Below are 21,444 nucleotides of genomic sequence, written 5' to 3' on the forward strand. Positions count from 1 at the left end.
TGCAAAGGCCATTGTTGCTCCTTCACAATCTACAGACCCAGAAAATAACACCATCTTATTCCTCTACAAACACTGCCCCAGGTTAAATTAATCGCTATGGCTTATATTTTAAGTTTAATCAAAAGACTTATCTCCAAAAACATATAATCAAGAAAGAATCCACTATACTCACTACTGCAGCCTTTCTCTTGGTCAGACTTAAAACAACAATTAACTGATCTGATTCTGTGCTGTGAACTTCACCCAACAGTTCCTCCAAGATTAGTTGTGAATTTCACTGTTTGTTAATTTTCCCAGATGCACTCCGATGTCCAGCAATACATGAATTCAAACAGCAAAGGTGGTAACTGTGCAGGTTCTCTCCCTCTCTCTCTCCTACACTGTCCTCACCATGTGCTTCCTTTGTCTGTTCTGTTCTTCCTTTTAAACTGCTGTTGTTTTGACTTTTTTTTCCAAAGTTCCAAAACAATGCAACAGCATATAAAACAGTAATTGCTGCTCCTGGAATTCGAGGAAATCACCTCCAATACCTAAAAAAACCTCAAAAAAAGCAGCTCTTACAGCTAGAAATTTTTCCCGTCCTCCATCTTGGATTACCCAGAATCCGTCTTCTGCAAACTTACTAATCATGCCTTGTACATTCTCGTCCAAGTTATTGATATGGATAACAAACAGCAATGGACCCAGCACCAACCCCAAAGACACTCCATTAGTCACAGGCTTCTAGTTTGATAAGCATTCTTCCACAATGACCCTCTGCTCCCTACCATCATGCCAATTGTGTATCCAATTTGCCAGCTCCACGCAATTTAACCTCCAGAGCAGCCTACCATGTGGAACCTTATCAACGGCCTTACTGAAATCCACATGGACTACACCTAACACCCTGCCTTGTCAACCGACCTAGTAACTTCATCAAAGAACTCTCACAAACTTGTGAGGCAAGATCTCCCATGCACAAAGCCATGGTGACTATGCCTAATCAAACGCTATCTTTCCAAGTGCATGTATATCTTATGCTTTCTTGAACTGCTGCAGTCTTCATGCTGCTGTGGAGTGATGCCGTTAGGAAGGGATCTCCAGGATTTTGACCCAGCGACACTTCTGGTTTGCAGCTTGGAGCAGAGCTTACAGGCTCATGTATCTGCTGCCTTTGTCCTTTTAGCTGGTGCTCATCAGCTCGGTAGGTGCAGTTTATGTCACCTTGGCGAGTTTCTGCAGTGCATCTTGTAGATGGTACACATCACTGTTACTTAGCATTGATGTGGATATTTGTGGATGTGGTGCAAATCAAGAGGGTTACTTTGCTTTGGATGATGTCATGTTTCCTGAGTTTTGTTGTAGCTACAACGGTCCAGGCAAATGGGAGTATTCCATCACACTCCTAACTTGTGCCTTGTGGGTGATGGACAGGCTTTGGGGAGTCAAGAGGTGAGTTACTCATTAGTGTTCCTAGCCTCTAACCTACACAGGCTCATGATGCAACTGATCGTGTGACTGACATCAGTAAGTAATGAGCCAGAGATAAATAAAGGAGTGTTACAGTACATGAGGAATTAAAGAGCCTTACTTAGTCATAAGTAGTAAGCAGCCCCAGGGACAGTACATGAGCTGACACCTACAAGATACTCCAGTCTGGTGTCTCATTATTCAGGTAGGAGTACTGGCCACAAGCACAAGATAAAGCAGTATTTTGTTTATTGATTTGTGGGATGTGGGCATCACTGGCTGGGCAGCATTTATTACCTGTTCCTAGTTGCCCTTGAAAAGGTGGTGCTGAACTGCCTTCTTGAACTGCTGCAGGCCTCATGCTGTAGGGTGACCCATAATGGCATTAAGGAGGGATTGCCAGGATTTTGACCCAGCGACAGTGAAGGATTGGCAGTGAAGACTTGTTTCCAAGTCGAGATGGTGAGTGGCTTGAAGGGGACCTTGCAGGTGGTGGTGTTCCCAAGTACCTGTTACTCTTGTCCTTCTAGGTGGACACGGTCATGGGTTTGGAAGGTAATGTCCTGTTTAATCCCTGCTTCACTGACTCAGATGTTCTCAGTGATCAATGGGGCAACTCGCGATATCAAAGGACAAAGATATTGGTGCGATCTAAGGTTGGTATACCATTAGATACTGCTAAATCTACACAACAGACCATCAGATAGACCAAATACTGAAGAGAAATTGAAACAAAAACCCTTCAAAAGAATGACCGGCGATAAACTATTTTGATGCTTCAATCTCTGAATATTTAAAATAATGTAAATCTTTTGATAGAACCAGCTTACTCTTGACTCTAATATGACAAATGCTTTGCTAGTGCTGCTGGTTCCTTACATACATACAAATGTCACAAAGTCAATGGTGCCACCAAAGCAAACGAATCAAATCTGCTAAGTCCGCTGTGTGGAGTCCGTAATTTTCACAAATGTGACTATTTTATAAATTCAATATTGCTCAAAATCCAGTAATTTGCGTTTAATGCCACAATTTTTGTGATGGTGTTTAAAAGGACTTTTGATTTTTGAAACCCGTCTTCAGATTTAATACCTGGGACTTGCATGGGCTGAAAAGCTAAAGTTCTAAAGGGACAAAACACTGACTCAAAATAGCCAAGTGATCATCCACAAAAGTTGACCAAGTTCAATGAAAGTCATATTGGACTTAAAACATTGTGTGTCCTGGTATGTATGACAATTTGCAGCGAACAGACAATATACATTAGGCATTGTTGATTCAACTTCACAAGGTCAAGAGTGAAGTGCTGGAAAAGCACAGCAGGTCTGGCAGCATCTGAGGAGCAGGAGAATCAGCATTTCGGGCATAAGCCCTTCATCATGATTCCTGATGAAGGACTTATGCCCGAAACGTCGATATGCCTGCTCCTTGGATGCGGTCTGACCCGCTGCGCTTTTCCAGCACTACACTCTCGGCTCTGATCTCCAGCACCTGCAGTCCTCGCTTTCTCCTCCTTCACAAGATCAAGACAGAATAGAATAGAACAGCAATTTACTGTCATGTGTATTTTTACAAAACCATACAGAAGTCATAAATATGAAGGAAATAAAAGTAAAAGTTCATAAAATCGGATTTGGAGTATGCTGGAAAACCAGGCTGAAACCTCCACACAGGGTCACTCCTCCACACAGGGTCACCCCACCACACTGATACGAGACCTCCATGCTAAGCTGCTGGACAACCCAGAAGCAAGGATGAGACCTCAATGCCAAGGCAAGACCTCTGCGCCAAGACTGGACTTTCACACTGGGCTGCTGGAATACCCGGAAGCTGCTGAGGACCTCCACATTGGACAAAAACCCCACTCCAGTCCCAGATTGCCTCCCCTCCTGGACAAGACCCCCAACCCAGGCCCCATTATTGGAAGCCACCTCTTTGCTGGGTCCAGACAGGTAGAATACGCTTTTCGGTGAAGTCATTAAAAGGTAAGTTAACATAAAAAAATTGGATCATTAAACAAGGAGCATAGAAAGAAAATAAATCAAACAAATGGAGCTCACATGTTGTGCTGCTATCCCGCTGCCATCTTAAGAAAAAGAAGTTGCTGGTCTCCATCCAACAATGGAGCAACACACGAGGCCAATTGTATCTTTCCGAGGCAGTGGAAAAGCACAGATGACCACCATAAATATGACACTTTCAGAGGAAGATCTTATCACCATGATTTGTGCTTATACATCCATCTTATATGCCAATGCTGAAAACAAAGATTACTTTTACAACACCCTAGGTGATATCATGGAGTATCAGCCACATGGAGAAAAGTTATTACTCCTTCTGGAATGCAATACAAGAGCTAGATGAGAGTTTCATGATAAATGTGCCTTGGTAAACACAGCGTTGGCAAGATGATCAGAGCAGACAGCAGCTACTACAGTGAGTATAATCTGAAGTGTACATTATACAAACACCTTCTTTGTAGACATCAGCACAAACTGTCATATTGTCATCTGCTACTGAGCACCATCTTGACTTGATAATCACCAGGTGGGATCTGACCAGTATTGCTCACACCCAACCCTATCACACTGCAGACTGTGATACTGATCGCTCACTTGGCAGTCGTAGGGTGAAGATGCAACCACAGAAAATGCACAATTCCAAACACAACAAATTCCATTCTGAATAAAGAGGTTTCACCTGAATTTCCCCTTAGATTTACTGGTGACGAGGATCAGTGCCACAGTTTGCAGGATGGACTGCCAAAAAAAAAATCATGTTCAAACAAGTTTAGCAGTCAACAACATGCACAGGAATTAAAAACATATGCTTGAATTGAACCCTCAATCTTCTTACACAAAGAAAGCGCTAGCAATTGCATTATGATTAAAACTCATAAACCAGGGACATTTAAACTGCAAAGACAGGTTCATTTAAAAATTCAGAATATGCATTTGGTGACAAAAATGCTGAATGCTTGTATGAAAGTCAAATGATTGACAACAGAATAAATCAGTATATCTAATGTTGCAAAAAAATGAAGCAAAGTAGCTTATTGCAGGGTGTTGGTCCTGGACAATATCCTATGTAATGTTCTATCAGCAAGATCAGTGTTCACAAAGGGTACAGGTAAAATGATTGATTTGCCCATGCTGGCTCACCTAAAAATCAGTTTGGTGGACTAGACTACCTATTTACAGATATAAGAATTTTTACATTAAAATATAACAAGGACAAAAACATTTCAAATGGTACTAGCATGATGCACAAATTGAGAAATAATTTTCATCCTTGGTTTTATTCTGTTTGTGCCACAGAATCAAAGTTTTATTGAAATCCAATTTTAACTTTGTAAGAATACAAATATCAAGTTTACAGACACCGTCTTCCATGATTCACAGACCCTGTATATCAATACCTCCTAATTATCCGCTACTGGGTTCCTTCAACGGACGACCAGCCAGTTATTTCCCACATGGTAACCATTGTTAAGTACTGCATCTGGAATAGCTGCAGCTGACTCCTGCTTCGAAGCATCGAACAACAGAGTTGCCAGAGCATGTGCAGAAATATTTTAAAAATACACAGCTTTTGAGCATTTTTACAATCCATAACTTTCAGGAGTAGAGCTCAGGATGGCTTGTTATTTGAAAACTAAGGTGATTTATGTCTATAGTTGCTTGTATACTGATCCATTGCCTTGTATTTCTCACTTACATGCCGTCCTTCAGCACATTATGCAATATAATGTTAGGTTCCATATATATGCTGATGTTAATGCTGACCCAGTGACACCACTTCTGAATGCACCAACATTATTGACTGGGTCTTCAGCTACCTGGACCCTACGCTCTGGAATGCTTTACCACACCTCTATATGTCTCTTTCTTTAAGACTTTGTTTTAAACCTAACATTTTGATTGAGCTTTTGGACTCAATATTGCACACAACTCAGCACTGACCTGGGTTTGGTATACTTCTATGATGTACCTTCTGACAATTTCTCAAGTCAAAGGCATTAAATAAATACACTTTCTTGATGTATAGACACCATGCAGTCCACTGGTACGGTAGCTCAGTGGTTAGAACTGCTGTCTAACAGTGCCTGCGACATAGGTTCGATTCAATGCTCAAGTGACTGTCTGTGTGGTGATTGCACATTCTCTGCATGTCTGTGAGAGTTTTCTCTGAGTACTCCAGTTTCCTCCCACAGCCCAAAGATGTGCAGGTTAGATGTTTTGGCCATGCTGTAGTGTCCATAATGTCCAGGGATGTGCAGGTTAGGTGGATTAGCCATGAGAAATGCAGGTTAACAAGAACAGATGGGATGCTCTTCTGATATGGACTCAATGGCTAAATGGCCTGCTTCCACACTGAAGGGATCCTATGATTCTGCTCAAAAATTGTAACTTAACTATCTTATAGTTTGCATTGAAAATGAAACAGGGCAATATTAGGCCTGTGTGAGCTGGAGATTGCAATTTGAACCTGTCAGTTAACCATCATGATTGACGATCTTGGTGGATGAATTAAATCCATTTCATGATTTGCCATTACTTTTCTTAAGGCACATTACAGCTCGGTCTTTCTTTCTCCCTCTAAGTCAGATTGTTTACCAAGCTCTTGCTTTCTATGACTAGAGTTAAAAATATGAACACAGAGAATAAGTGCTTTGGCCATTATCTTGTTCATAAAATTTTCTTGTCAACCCATGAGCAAGGATCAAGAGACTGAAATTACTCACATGATTCAAAATTAAATTGTATCACATTATGAAAACAGCTCCTGAAGCAAGGAAGCAGGTGAAAGACACTCAGATGCACTCTATCAGTTGCAATAAATAAGGGCTTTTGCTGGAATGGAAATTTTTCAAAAATGTTAAAAAAAAACAAAGCAAGTCAGGTAACATCTGCAAAGAAAGGAAAACTGTAGACATTCCGTATGTTTGTTTCAACAACATTTTTCCTTTCCTCTACAGAGGTTTTCCAGTACTTTAGCTGCCTTTACTGGATTTAGGGTACATCTTCATCTGGACTGCATCTCATACCTGCGAATGAGCAGCTTCAGGGTCTTGTAGGAACCTTTCACTAGAGTGATAGCCTCTTGTCTGTAACCGCTCAGTTCCACATTATTGATATTGATCACTTCATCCCCCACCTGCAGTTTGCTTGTTAGCAAGTCCGCTTTCCCTCCTTCCTCAACCTACAAAAGAAGAAAAAAAATAGACTAAATTAGAGGAAAACATCGCAGACCTTTCAATCATGGTTGCAGTTGACCTCCTGCAGGGCTTTAAGTTGCTTTGCTAATTAAACTCTGCCACCACACTTTTTAACCTTGACCCACAGTAATGAGGAAAGTCACAATCCTGTAGTATTCCAGGCACCACCTGCACAGAATTAGTGATTCACAAAAGCCCACTGAAGAATGGTCTTGTTCTTTTTTGCAATCAAATGGCTTATATGAGCATAGCCACTTTAGCTTTGAATTTTGAGCACAATCAATCACTATTCGAGCTTTTAAAGATGTGCACAGTGTTTTGTTAACAATGCGCAAAGATATTTCTGTCTCAATGGCTAATAGGCTGAAGAATTTGGTATAAAAAGCAATACTGATCCAAGTGCAGTGCACTTTATACAAACAAATCTGCTCCTTTCTCTACATTTTTTAGCACCAAAATATCGCTGACTTCAATGCTTTGTGAAGCAGTGCTTTTTTTTCTCCAAGGATCTTAAAGGCTAACTTCTGATTTTATTAAAGCAAATTTTTAATAAAGGCATCATCAACTTGCAATTTTCTTAAGTGGTCACTGAATTAAAAATCTTGCAAATACTTATTACTGATTGATTCATTAAGCCAATTTAAGTGTTTCATATTTCATAATTGATTCCAAACTTAGGGTTTCATTGATGCTAGAAACTATGTTTTTTTTGAAATGGTGTTAATATTAATTCAGCAATCATTAGTAGATCAAAAGAATGTAAAGTAAACCTGATTTCTAAAGGCACATTGAAGATAAATGTTACTCATTTACTTTGGAAATTACTGCTTAACATTCTCAGAATTTGGATGAAAAAAATACCAATTGGGCATATATTTAACCAGAAGTGGGTTACTTGAATACATGGGATAAGCTGTTTTGCTGAGGTAATCCAAAAAAATTCTGAAAAAAGTCTTGCACCAAATTCCCTAAAAGCTCCTGTAACCTTTGCCCCCTCTCCACAGACCACCGAATATCCCACTGAGGAAATCCAGACAACGATCTCCTAATCCTACCAAATGCACCCCCTATATACAAAGTCGAATAACAAAGGAATCCTTAATCAGTGGAAAAAAATGGTCCCAGTGAGAAATCTGAGACTGCATCATACACTGCACTTTTCAAGAGGACTGGGTAGCACTGGTTTTCCGAAGAATTAAGTAAACACAAAAGCTTCAAATCTGAGAAGATTTAAGGTTTCCTGAATAAGCAGCTTCAATTGCCTAAAAAAATGTATAACTTGCTAAAATTCTGAACAAGTCAAATTAACTATGCTTATGGGGTCAAGAATGCTTTGAAGGGAAGGGCACCAGAAAATAAATTCCTTTTCCAATCCCCACAAATTGGTTGGAGAGACTTCGGAAATTAAAAATAGAAATGTAACAGAGAACAATTAAATAAATGTCAAGTAATAATTCAAGTACCTTAGCCTAGGCTGATGCCATTCCATTTTTGATCTGCCAATTGCTGAACACAGTTCACTTCAAAAGTAACCAAACACTTTTACAGTGTATACACTGATCTGTAAAGTTTAATCATTTATTGCTGTGACATCATGTGGCAAAGTACCTGCACAGCAAAATATTGCTGGTGAGCCCAGCTGAAATCAAGATACAGAGGCACATCAAGAACAGATGAGGAAAAAGGTAGAATTTATACAAGAGAAGGGTAACATAGTGAGAATGGCCTTCAGAACCTGGGTTAAACCTGGTTGAAAGAATTATTTGGAAAATTTTGCATTAAATTAACATTTATGTTCAATTTCTGGTGTGAGAAATAAATACATTGCTTTCAGATATTGAGGTGAACCAAGGGTAATTTTGTTCATCCTTAATCCTGCAGCCCATTCATACATCCTTGACTTTGTAATGCTCAAAGCTGATTGTCCAAATACAGATGAGCTTGATGGCCAGGATTAGCTTTCCTCATCGTGACAAGAAAAATGAACGAGCTCCATTCACAGCATCATGCTTCATCCAAGAGTTAAAAGAGTTAAAATGACGGAACACATTCTGACATGGATAACAAACTTCAGTTTGTGGTAACTAATTAGATGCTAAATGCAGTAAGTCACCAAGTATGTAAGTGACCACAAAATTGGGCACAAGTGTCTAACCTTTAACTCACTGAACCAATTCATCTCCGACTTGCAATCTGTATGAACCGAGTGGTGGGAAGTGAAAGGAAGCAGGCATTCTAACACCATTTTCCAGAAGATAGGTAGGTTACTTAGAATTATAGGGTAATCGAAATGTACAACATGGAAACAGACCCTTCTGTCCAACTCGTCCATGCTGACCAGCTATCCTAAATCAATCTCGTCCCATTTGCCAATATCCCTCTAATTGGCCCAGAACCCTTTCAACCCTTCCTAATCATATACCCACCCTGATTCCTTTTACATATTGTGATTGTACCAGCCTCCACCATTTCCTCTGGCAGCTCATTTCACATACACACACCATGCTCTGCATGAAAAGGTTGGCCTTTAGGTCCCTTTTAAAATTTTCCCCTCTCACCCTATACCTATGCCCTTGAATTGTGGACTCCCCCAGTCCAGGGAAAAGACCGTGTCTAATTATTCTACCCATGCCCCTCATGATTTTATAAACCTCTATAAGGTCACCCCCTCAGCCTCCAATGCTCCAGGACAAACAGCCCCAGCCTTCAGCCCCTCCCTATAGCTCAAATCCGCCAACCCTGGCAACATTCTTGTAAATTTTTTTCTGAACCCTTTCAGGTTTCATAACATCCTTCCTCTAGGAGGGAGACCAGAACGAAACACAGGATTCCAAACTGGCTGAACCAATGTCCTGTACAACTGCACCATGACCTCCCAACTCCTGTACTCAACGCAAATATAGTAAACAAAATAAAATTGCAATCAGCTGCAGTTCCACAGGTGCTGTTGTCAATTTAATATTTTTAACACTGAGTCAACACAAACAACCTTCTTTTATCTACATTATATGACTGCAATCCCCCTCCAACTGACTTCCTGCTGAGAACATGTGCCAAAAACTGTGTACGTACTTGGATGGTCAGATTGGGTTCAGTGATAAATGCTGGATGCAATAGTGAAATTTCATTTGTCAGTCTCCATAGTCTGAATTTCTTTCCGCAGTTGAGAAACTGGTTTTAAGATCATCTTCAGATCCTAATCCTGCCAGGGAGAGAGAAGGAAGCACGACCTCTCATTTCCAGGGGCCCAATGTTAATTGTCTAGAATGTGGGCTTGGTGTCCAATTAGCGGCATGAAGCTAGGGCAAAATGGGAGTCTGCTTGAAACAGGTATGGCGGCCATTAAATTGATGCCATTTACCTTCAATGAAGAAGTGTCAGCTTCCTTGATGTGAGGTGGAAGCTGGCATTGAAAGCAGAGCTACCTAATGCTCCCAAGGCACTGACCTGGAGATTATACTCAAGGCAATGAGGAGGCTGGGGAGGTCTTCACTCCAACAGCACTCATACTTTTTCTAAAGTGTTTTGTTATTTGCCAGGGAAACACTTTCTTCCTAAATGCTCTTTCAAGACAGCTGGAGACAGAATGAACATAGTGAGTTTCCTCCGGGTGCTCCGGTTTCCTGCCACAATCCAAAAATGTGCAGGTTAGGTGAATTGGCCATGCTAAATTGCCCGGAGTGTTAGGTGAGGGGTAAATGTAGGGGAATGGGTCTGGGTGGTGGGTTGTGCTTTGGCGGATTGGTGTGGACTTGTTGGACCGAAGGGCATGTTTCCACACTGTAAGTAATCTAATCTAAAGTTGCAAGCTGGACCAGATCAGGGACCATGTTTAGAATGAAAACCTTTGTTCAGTGAGGGTAGGTCAAGTGGAACACGCTACCATAAGCAGGTGTTGAGGCAAAGAGGCACAGATGCATTCTAAGCGAAGGCTCCTGTGTGTTTGATGGAGAATAGAATTGACAAGGTCAGATAAAGAATGGTGGAAACAGGCTCATGTGGAGCACTGAAACCAGTACAGATCTGCTAGAACCAATCACTTTTTACTCTGCTGCCACCATGTTGTAATCGAGTTGAGAATAGTTCACGGGTCGGCACAACCTCGAGGGCTGAAGGGCCTGTTCTGTACTGTATTGTTCTATGTTCCATGTTCTATGTTCCTATATCTCAGTACCTCTCAACCTCACTTTCCGCTTTTCAGTCACACCTTAAAATTTACCTCTTTGATGAAAACCTATTTAAGTTGGTCAATGTCACACCATGTTTTACAATGCTCTGCTGAAATGCCTTGGAATGTATCATTATGTAAAAGGTGCTGTGAATATGTAAGTCACTGCTGTGTGTTCAATTTTTTTTCACAAGAGTTAGCAAGTTGGATTGGCCTTCAGCATTAACTATTATAGGCTAGGGTATTGAGAACTTAAATTTATTATAGAATATGAAATTATAGCTTTACCCTGTATCTTATCAGCTCATTACATCAACGATCATCCCTGCAGAGTGAACCACTACCAACAAACCACCTCTCTCGGACACAATGTCTCCCTTTCTTCGCCAGTATCCCTCTTCCATCGAAAACTGCTTTCCCCACAACATTTGCCCTTAAATCCAAACATCATCTAGTCCTCAATCCCAAAACTCCCTTATTCCTCCTCAGGTTGTCAAATGGGTCATTAGCACTTGGCAGCACTCTCACCTTGGAGATTAAAGTGTAAGGGCCACGTCTTACTACTTGTGTGTTTGAAAAACTGCAACGAGTAAGGAGTCTATTTGAGGAAAAAACCCAGGGATTTACCAGGATGACTGCATAATTACACAGCAAGGAATTCAACGCCCACTTTGAACACTGTTTTTGTTGCAATGCACAGATAATTAGGAGCCAAGAAATTGTTTACAAGTGAAGCTGATTAGTTCTCAGCTAAATGAGCAGGTTGGGATGGGAAACAAGTTACAAAGACAGAGACAGAGAGAGAGAGAGAGAGACACACACACACAGACAGAAAGACACAGGTGTGTGCAGTTGTGTTTCTCTCAGACACTCTCTCTTCTCTGCAGTAAAAACAAAATCAGGTTAAACTTGAAGAAAACCACTGACATTTCTTGCAGCAGTTGCTTTTGAGCTGTGACTTTTGAATTTGAACTGATAAATCAAAGATATTTTCTTTGTGACTGAATCAATCAGACTGTACTTATTGCAAACCAATAGCACCTTGCAAAGACAAACAAATAACACCAAGATCCATGTTAGCCAAAGTAGAATCTTCTTAACATTGGAGTTAGGAAGCAAAGACCACTGAACTATCTTTCCAGTTTTTTCTATCTCCACTGAGAATCTATTTTCCCGATTTGTTTGTCTTTAATTTGTGACATGCACAGAGATACAGTGAAAAGTATTGTTTTGTGTGCTAACCACACAAATCATACATTACATAAGTACATCAGGGTAATAGAGACTGCAGAATGTAGTGTTACAGCTACAGAAAAGTTGCAGACAAAATGGGAAGTCCATTCATAAGTCTGTTAACACTGGAGAAGTTGTTCTTAAATCTGTTGGCATGTGTTTTCAAACCTTTATACCTTCTGCCCGATGGAAGAGAGTATAAGCAGGACGGGAAGAGTCTTTGATTATGTTGCCTGCTTTCCTGAGGCAGAGAAAGTGTAGACGGAGTCAGCAGAAGGAAGGCTGGTTTTCAGGATGGACAGAGCTGCATTCACAACTTTCTGTAATTTCTTATGAAGTTAGGCAGAGCACTTGCCATAATAAGCTGTGATGCATCTGAATAAGATGCTTTCTATGGTGCATCTATAAAAATTGGAAAGAGTCATTGTGGATATGCTGAATTCCCTTAGCATTCTGAGGAAGTAGAGATGTTAGTGTGCTTTCTGGACTGTAGCGCCAAAATGCACCGACTAAGACAGATTTTTGGCAATAATTAATCCTAGGAACTTGATGCTCTTGACTCTCTCCACGTCAGCACTGTTGATACAGACGGGGGCATGTCCTCCACTCTGCTTTCTGAAGTGATGACCAGCTTCTTCATTTTGCTGACATTGAGGGAGAGATTGTTGTTTTTACCCCAAGCCATTAAGCTCTCTCTCTCTTTCCTGTACTCTGTCTTGTCACTGTTTGAGATCCGACCCACGACATGGTGTCATCAGCAAATTTGTAAGTGGAATTAAAGTTGAATTTGGCTACATCGTTGTGAGTGTATGAGGAGTATATAGTAAGGGACTGATTATGGAACCTTGCAGGGTACCAGTGTTCGGGATTATTGTGGAGGTTGTGTTGTCACCTATCCTTACTGATTGTGGTCTGTGGGTCAGGAAGATTCATTTACAGAAGAGGGAGCAGAGTCTTAGGTCTCAGAGTTTGGACGTGGATTTGTTTGGAACTGTGGTATTGAACAGCAGAGCTGCAGTCAGAAAGTAGAAGTCTGATGCAGGTATCCTTGTTATCCAGATGTTCCAGCGATGGGTGATGGGCCAAGTAGATGACATCCACTGTGGACCTATTGTGGTGGTAGTTGAATTGTAGCAGATGAAGGCAGTCTGGGAGGTTGGAGCTGATGTTTGCCATTATTAACCTCTTGAAGCACTTCATAATGATGGATATCAGAGCCAAAGGGCAATAGTCATTATGGCACATTGCCTGATTTTCTTTGTCAATGGGATAATAATGATTTTCTTGAAGCAGACAAGAAACTCTCACTGTACAAAGTAACCTCGAATATCCAAAGGACACGGGCAGGGAGTATTTCATTCGGTTAATCGAATTCCAGATAACAAAGGTTAGCCAAGCATTGGGACCTTGCAATCTTGCCAGATAATCCAAAATTCAGAGAACTGAATGGCGGATAATTGAGGTTCCTCTGTACTAAGGAGAGGTTAAAGATATTCGTGAATACTTGCGCCAGTTGGTCCATGCAGGATCTGAATGCACAGGTGGGGACTCCATCCAGGCCAGTCAATTTCCATGGGTTTGTCCCCAAGAAGGTCGATCTTATATCTGCAGCAGTGACTGTGGATATAGATACACCCAAGGCTCTGGGAGCTGGTGACATCATTTCACTGACCTTCTGTTCAAAACAAGCATAGAATGTACTGAACTCATTGGGGAGAGCTGCATTGTTGTACATGATTCTACTCTACTTCACTTTGTAGCCTGTTATATCGTGTAACTGGGTGCTTAAGGTAGAGATTATAAGGGGGGTTAGAGTTTCAATTATTAGTGTTATATGTCAGTGGTTTATATCTGTTTATCTTTGGCTAAAATCTAATTACTTGAAATAAATAATAATTCTTCATTAGTACAAAAACCTGGTCCGTGCATTCTATCAATCATGGTCTCAAAGTCCAGCAACTATGAATACGGTATGTACTTTAAAAACACCATTTAGTTCGCCTCTGGGATCAGCAGAGCTCGATTTAGAGTGCACTATCCCGTGGGTTCGATGGTCAAAGACCCACTCCAGCCACTTGAATAGACCATGCTGACATTTAGTGCAGTGCTCTCAGGGTGGCACAGTCTGATGTGCAATTTTACTGAGAGATTTAACTGAAGCCCTACTCTCTCAGACAGATGTGAAAGTCTCATAAATCCAAAGTACAATAGAGGAGGTCACTTTGGTACCCTGGCAATATATGTCACTTAATATATCTCACTCGATCATCATCATCACATCATTTTTTGAGGAACACTGTTGTATTTAAATAAGCAAACAAATTTAAAACTAAAACTTCACTGCTTGAGGGCTTCCCAGAGTTGTGAGACATGAATGGACTAGAATTCTTTTTTTTCAATTTGCCCTGATTTCCACCTAAAACCTCTTCCTAAAAAGAGATATCTGCATCAGGTAAGAAAAGAACCATGCAGAATTGCAATGCCCTTCAAGAATGATTGTCAGCACAGCAGCCATCTGTAATGTTCTTCAAATACACATCAAACTTTGAATAGTTTACATATGAGTCAGCATTTTTGAGAGGAAGGAGGAACAGATAACAGTGTTGACGAAACAAATATGTACAACTCACCTTTCAGAGTGACTGGCAACTATTCTTCAGCAGGTAACCTGAGGGCTTGGAGAATGCACCAAGGTGAAGTTCATCTTGATAGCTTAAGAAATATTTAATAGTGCACCAGGACTACATTTATAAAATGATGTAGGTTTAATTAGTTGGTAATAATTCCTGGATTATTCACTTGGAAACAGAAACCCACCCCAACAGGCCAGTGACTGTGCTGCTTTTGAATTCCATTATAAATATATAACAAGGTTTGTAGATTAATATCAGAATGGTATTTGAAACAAATACAAGGCCCTGCTGTACTTCAAAAGAACCGTCATGCATGATTTATCACCTGCCAAGTAATTTCTCTCTCATACAGCAATCTTGATTAATTAGCAATGGAGGCAAATGTCACAGGTTCAAAGTAAGCTCTTTCAAACGTGAAACTGGCATGTATGCCAGCTAATACTGACAGAGAGTTTGGACGAAGAGTGCGAGACCAAATCCAAATTCTGAGCAAAATCACTGGTAGATTGCACAGTTGTGGTGTTCTTCTGTGGTAAGCTCTGCATTCGTGTAACAAGGCTACAGAATCCAGTGGTTGGTTGTAAGCTTCCTACCAGCTACTCTCCTATATTTCCAATTTCAGTTGAAGCTTTAAAAAGGAAAGGGAAATGCAATTTTGAGCTCACCCAGGACAATTTTATCTGGAGTACAGAGCAACATGTCAGGTGCTTGGCTACAAATGACTGACTTATTTTCTCATTTTGACCATTATTCAGTACAAAGGATGCCAAAAGTCAAAAAGAGTAAATACTACTGTTAAAACCTGCTGCATTAAATATAAACACCTGATTGCAACATACCGATGAAATATTTAACCAGTGTGTTTGCAGCCATGTTGTTTGGAATGAAGGGTGTTTCAATTTGGTTTTCCACTCTCTATGGAAGAAAGTCACTGCTTCATGTGTAAAGGGCTCTGGCCCGAAACGTCGAATTTCCTGTTCCTAGGATGCTGCCTGACCTGCTGTGCTTTAACCAGCAACACATTTTCAGCTCTGCTTCATGTGTGCCTGGTCCCCAAATTTGAGTAAAAACTAGCTACCATACTACAAACATTAAAACGTATTGGTATTCGGGAAGGAGAATTCATGTTTAGATCTCAAACAAGATTGATATGTGTTAAACAATACCATAAAGTGCTGTCACACTTGGCATGGATAGTGTTTTGGGTTTAAATAATCTCAATAAATACGATGTGGACTGAGCATGTTGATAGTATTTGTATTCGAGTGCCTGGTTTTTGACATACCCAGAAGTAGCAACATCTTTGATTCTAAAATGCTCATTTCAGACAACTGCATTTGTATTTTAAGAATACTTTATTACTGTACTAATCATATGGAGATTTATAATGATATGTTCATGCATCCCAGTCAAATGGCTTAATTCCTTGAAGAAAACAGACATGAAAAATCAAAGACAAAAACAAAACAAAAATTGCTGGAAAAATTCAGCAGGTCTGACAGCATCTGTGCATAGAAGTCAGAGTTAACATTTCAGGCCCAGTGATCTTTCTTTCAGACTTTTATGAAAAATCAAAGACTGCTCCAAGTGGAGATATTTAAGATTTTTTAAAATCATTTTCTCAATATGTTAGCTGGGTTGCTTAACCAACTATCCTAATGTGTTTTGTCAATGAGAGGCTGCTCTTCAATATATTCTGTTGAATTGTACCCTTTCATACCTCCTCCACTGGTATTTGAATATACTGCATTTATCATACAGCTAAGATTAAAACTATACGTATGATCACCAACACCAAGAAAAGCTGCTTTAACCACATGAACCTGCAATGTACTTTTTCCCCAAATTAATTTAAAATAGATGTTCTCAATCCTTTTGATCTTGCTGGTGCTGCATGGTAAATATCGTCTTTTCCAGTGTAATACACTTTTAAGTGGCTCTAATCTTGTGCGATAAGCCCAGTGAGACGTTTAAATGTCTTCCTGTATTTTTACCACATGACCTGTTCCTCAAACCTGCACAATGTAATCACAGATATTCATCTGGTTGGTTACCATTACTTGCTTTCAATCTGGCATTAGTTGCCTTTACTAATACTGGTGAATATTGTCTTCAATATTATATCTTTGTGGGGGTTTTAATGGGCTGTTCATTAAATTGTGTAATTTCTGGGGGAATATGAGAGAATCTTAAGTACTTCTCTTAAAGAACTAAGATGCAGCAGCTGGAAACTGCTTTCCATGCAGCCAAGATGTTCTAGTTTGCTTTTCTAGGCATGCTTTTTGACAACAACTTGCCAAGTATACTGAGAATAATGCATACTGAATATTCAATTTATATTGCCAAAACTAGATACGTTGGGTTTCTTCTCCTGTTAACTGTTGAAACATCAGTTAAGTTGCAGTCTCTGGCATGGGAAAATGCCAATTTTCCCCAGAAACAGATATCAGATGTAGAATGTGATCACATTTCCAAGACTAGGGAATATTCCTTCCAAAATGACTAGACAGGGAAAATATGTTCCAATAAACTATAAAATGCCTACAGACTTTACCTCTCATCATCCACCCTGTTTCAGTCAGCTTAATGGTCCAGTTTTGTGACAAAATTATATATTCTCATTAAGTTTTAACAGTGAATTTCACTTCAAAAACTCAATAGCTGCATCAACAGTATAACAACAGGCTAGAAACTGGATTTTGCCCTAGTCCTGACACAATGTATTTCAGATGATGTGTGTTCAATTATTCTGACACACTGCACACAAAGGCACTTACAGCAACTACACAGTCGGCCTTCAACACCACTCCTTCAGTGTCCAGCTGCTGCAACTCCTCTCACCTGGCAGGAGAAAGTGAGGACTGCAGATTCTAGACAAAGTCAAAAAGTGTGGCGCTAGAAAAGTACAGCAGGTCAGGCAGCATCTGAGAAGCAGGACAGTCGACATTTTGGGCATAAGACCTTCATCAGGAATGTCTCTTGCCTGGCTCCATTATCATTTCAGTCACAGGAAGAAGTGGCTTCTCTTCCCATTCTTGTACTGTTATCTTTGATGTCCTCCAAAGATCTGTCATTGGCCTGCTCCAATTTCTCAATGACATGCAGCCCCTCAGCAACATTATCCAAAAACAATGCTAGTCTACACAAACATATATGACATGAAGCTCTCATTCACCAACACCACCTCTCTTCTCCTCCACAGCTGTGACATTGTTAGATTGTTTATTTGACATGAGTAATCTGATCGATGTCCTCTGATCAAACATTGGAAAGATTAAAGCCATTGATTTAAATGTAGCCTCTTAATTTTAGCTCTTCCCATCCCTTGGCAACAGTGAGAGACTGACCTAGACTGTTAATAAAGTTGGTATCACACTTAACCATATATTTGAGTCATCAATAAGACTGTCTAGAATCTGCAGTCCTCACTTTCTCCTGCCAGGTGAGAGGAGTTGCAGCAGCTGGACACTGAAGGAGCGGTGTGGAGGCCGACTGTGTAGTTGCTGTAAGTGCCTTTGTGTGCAGTGTGTCAGAATAATTGAAAAATCCAGTTTCTAGCTTGCTGTTATACTGTTGATGCAGCTGTTGAGTTTTTGAAGTGAAATTCACTAAGTTAAAACAAGAATATATAATTTTGTCACAAAATTGGACCATTAAGTTGACTGAAATAGAGGTGTATGATGACTCAATCATACTTGACCCCTGATATTGTTGCTATCTCAGCTCATTTGCTGCTGAAACTCTCATCCATTCTTTTGTTATCTTCAGAATTGATTATTCAATCACATTTTCTGGCCACCCTTCCATCCATGAACCTCTATTCAGCTCATCCAAAGCTCTGCTGGCTTTATGCACACCAAGTTGTAATGGACAGTACAGTGAAGACGGTTACCTCAGATTACAACAGGTTCTTCATTAGATGGGCCAATGGGCTGAAGAGTGGCAGATGGAGTTTAATTTAGATAAACGTGAAGTGCTGCATTTTGGGAAAGCAAATCTTACCATTAAGTATATAAGTTCTGCTATGGTCCTAGGGAGTGTTGCTGAACAAAGAGACCTTGGAGTGCAGGTTCATAGCACCTTGAAAGTAGAGTTGCAGGTAAATAGGATGGTTAAGGCGGCGTTTGGCATGCTTTCCTTTACTGGTCAGGGTACTGAGTACAAGAGTTGGGAGGTCATGCTGCGGCTGTAGAGGACATTGGTTAAGCCACTTTTGGAATATTGCATGCAATTGTGGTCTCCTTCCTAACTGAAAGATTTTGTGAAACTTGAAAGTATCAGAAAAGATTTACAAGGATGTTGCCAGGGTTGGAGGATTTGAGCTATAGGGAGACGTTGAATTGGCTGGAGCTGTTTCCCCTGGAATGTCGGAGGCTGAGGGGTGACCTTATAGAGAATTATAATATCATGAGGGACATTGATAGGATAAATAGACAAAGTCTCTTCGCTGAGGTGGGGGAGTCCAGAACTAGAGGGCATAGGTTTAGAGTGAGAGGGGAAAGATATAAAAGAGACCTTAGGGGTAACTTTTTTACGCAGAGGGTGGTACGTGTATGGAATGAGCTGCCAGAGGAAGTGGTAGAGGCTAGCACAATTGCAACATTTAAAGGCAGTTGGATGGATATATAAATAGGATAAGTTTGGAGGGACATGGGCCGGGTGCTGGCAGGTGGGACTAGATTGGGTTGGGATATCTGGTCGGCATGGATGGGTTGGACCTACCAAAGAGTCTGTTTCCGTGCTGTACGTCTCTATGACTCAAAATCTTATTTACCTACTGCCACTGTGCTCTTTGGTACAGGTAGCCTCACCACCCCCTATCTCTGAAACGTCCTCCAACTTTACAAACCCACAGGATAGCTGTGGGCATGTAATCTTTGGCTTACCCACACCTCTGAATTCAACTGCCATCAGCTGTTGAGTCCGTAAATGTACCCCACCTCACGCCCCCAAACCTTTCTATTTCTCTCCCATTCTTTCCTCCTTTAAGTTATGCCTTAAAACATACCGACTGCCAGTTTTGGGCCATCTGCTCTTATACACTTCAGTTTCAAATTTGGTTTGTTAAGTCTCCTGTGAGGTGCCTGAGGCTTTTTACGGAATTCAGAGTGTTATTTGGATTCAAGCTGTTCTGGTGGGCATTTTTAATTTGGACAATGAATTTTTCTGTGCACAGAAGGTAATCCAGTCCCTGGAAACAATGACCAAACAAGGTTTTGTTGCTTGTTTAGCCAGGCATATTCCCAGAGGTTTACCTGATCCCAAGGCAAATACAGACACTTCTGAAGCTAGGCTGAAATGGAACTCACTCTCACTCAGGACAGTGATTTTAGATAGGAAATTAAAAATACTCTGCAGTTAAAATGTCAAAAACATTCCTAAAAACCCGCTTTCAGTTCTCTTGTGGAATAACCTTGTCCATATAACATATAATTAGCTTCTGTCAGAATCTTTTCTTTCCTCAGGTTTTCACAGAATCATTAATGCAGCACGTTTTCAACTGATGCTCACAGCAACCATGTCTCAAAACCCAAATGATATCGAAAAGGTTAGTCCTATTATTACAAAATATGTAAAAATCATTTATTACCTTCAACTAAAATTCAAAAACAATGGCCTGCTGACTTACATTATTGCTGCTGGTGAAAGCCTATGGTTTGCAAATCAAATGCTACATTATACTAAAGACTACACTTCAAAAGAACATTATTGGCTGTGCAGTGTTTTGATATGTTGTGAAGAGAGCTACATAGTTCAAAGAACGATTTCCAGGCTGAGAATTTTGACTCCAATGCAGATGGGGAAGGTGGTGGGCGGACATCTAAGTTCATGTTTCTGCCTGGCATGCTGGTTTGCTGGCTCCATTCTCTCCCAGGAGTAGGACAGTGAGCTTGAGGACAGGCAAAGGCCAGCTGGAGTTTTCCAGTTGTTTCCAAGTCCCTGAGGTACCGAAGAGTAGTTTTTAAGGAGGCCTCCGGCTGCAGCCCAATGGGGACAGCCCTGGGTTCCAGGTAGGCTTTGAGGCTCTTCCAGCTTCCCCTGCCATTAGCTACCTGATGGAGGGGTTTCTCTTCAATGGCCCAGTTGCTGAGGCTATTTGTTTTATGTAACGTTAACAAAGTTCGAGATTAAGCACCCTTTCCCTCATCCAACTGAAAGGGCATTCTCACTGCTTCGTCAGTGCTGGGGGCCTCTTATTGGCTGTTAAGTTTGAGATCCTGTCTCCAGCCTCAACCAGATGGTATGTCTGCCCACTGGCTGTTAATTGCCTAATTCTTGGGATGTGACAGCATGCCTGTTCCCCACATAGTGCAAGAATGCCCTTCATTTGACCATAATGGTCGGATTCCAAAGCTTCTAGGGATATTCTACCCCATCTCCATAACCTCCTTTACCTCTACAGCCCCTAGCTACCTGCAATCCTGAACATTAATGACTCAATCATTGGCAGAGATTTCTTCAGCTGCTCCTTTCTGAAACTCTGCCTCTCTTTCTGCTTTTGAGCTGTTTCTTTAAACCTAGTTCTTTCACCAAACTTTTAGACATTTGCCACAACCTCTACCATTAACAAGGACAAGTGCAGCATCAAATTCTGTTTCATAGTACATTTGTGATGGCTTTGAAATTTGGGATTGTCTTAATAGAGTTTTACCAATACAAGTTGCATTCTTTGTTAACTAGAACTGACAGTTCCACATTAATAATTTGCTCAATGTCCCTGTTGTTTAAAGGTTGCCCCATAT

At 40.7% G+C, this 21,444-nt stretch overlaps 1 protein-coding gene across 1 annotated transcript in view; it reads right to left on the bottom strand.

Annotated features, from left to right (window-relative positions):
- The window catches only part of shroom3 (shroom family member 3), a 410,779-nt gene that overhangs the window by 194,823 nt on the left and 194,512 nt on the right, over positions 1-21,444 (bottom strand). Inside the window, exon 2 of the mRNA XM_060825783.1 lies at positions 6,497-6,651. Coding sequence (XP_060681766.1) covers positions 6,497-6,651 — 155 coding nt within the window. The remainder of the gene's footprint in view (positions 1-6,496; positions 6,652-21,444) is intronic.

The sequence above is a fragment of the Hemiscyllium ocellatum genome, chromosome 1, assembly GCF_020745735.1.
Source record: "Hemiscyllium ocellatum isolate sHemOce1 chromosome 1, sHemOce1.pat.X.cur, whole genome shotgun sequence".
Lineage (NCBI taxonomy): Eukaryota > Metazoa > Chordata > Chondrichthyes > Orectolobiformes > Hemiscylliidae > Hemiscyllium > Hemiscyllium ocellatum.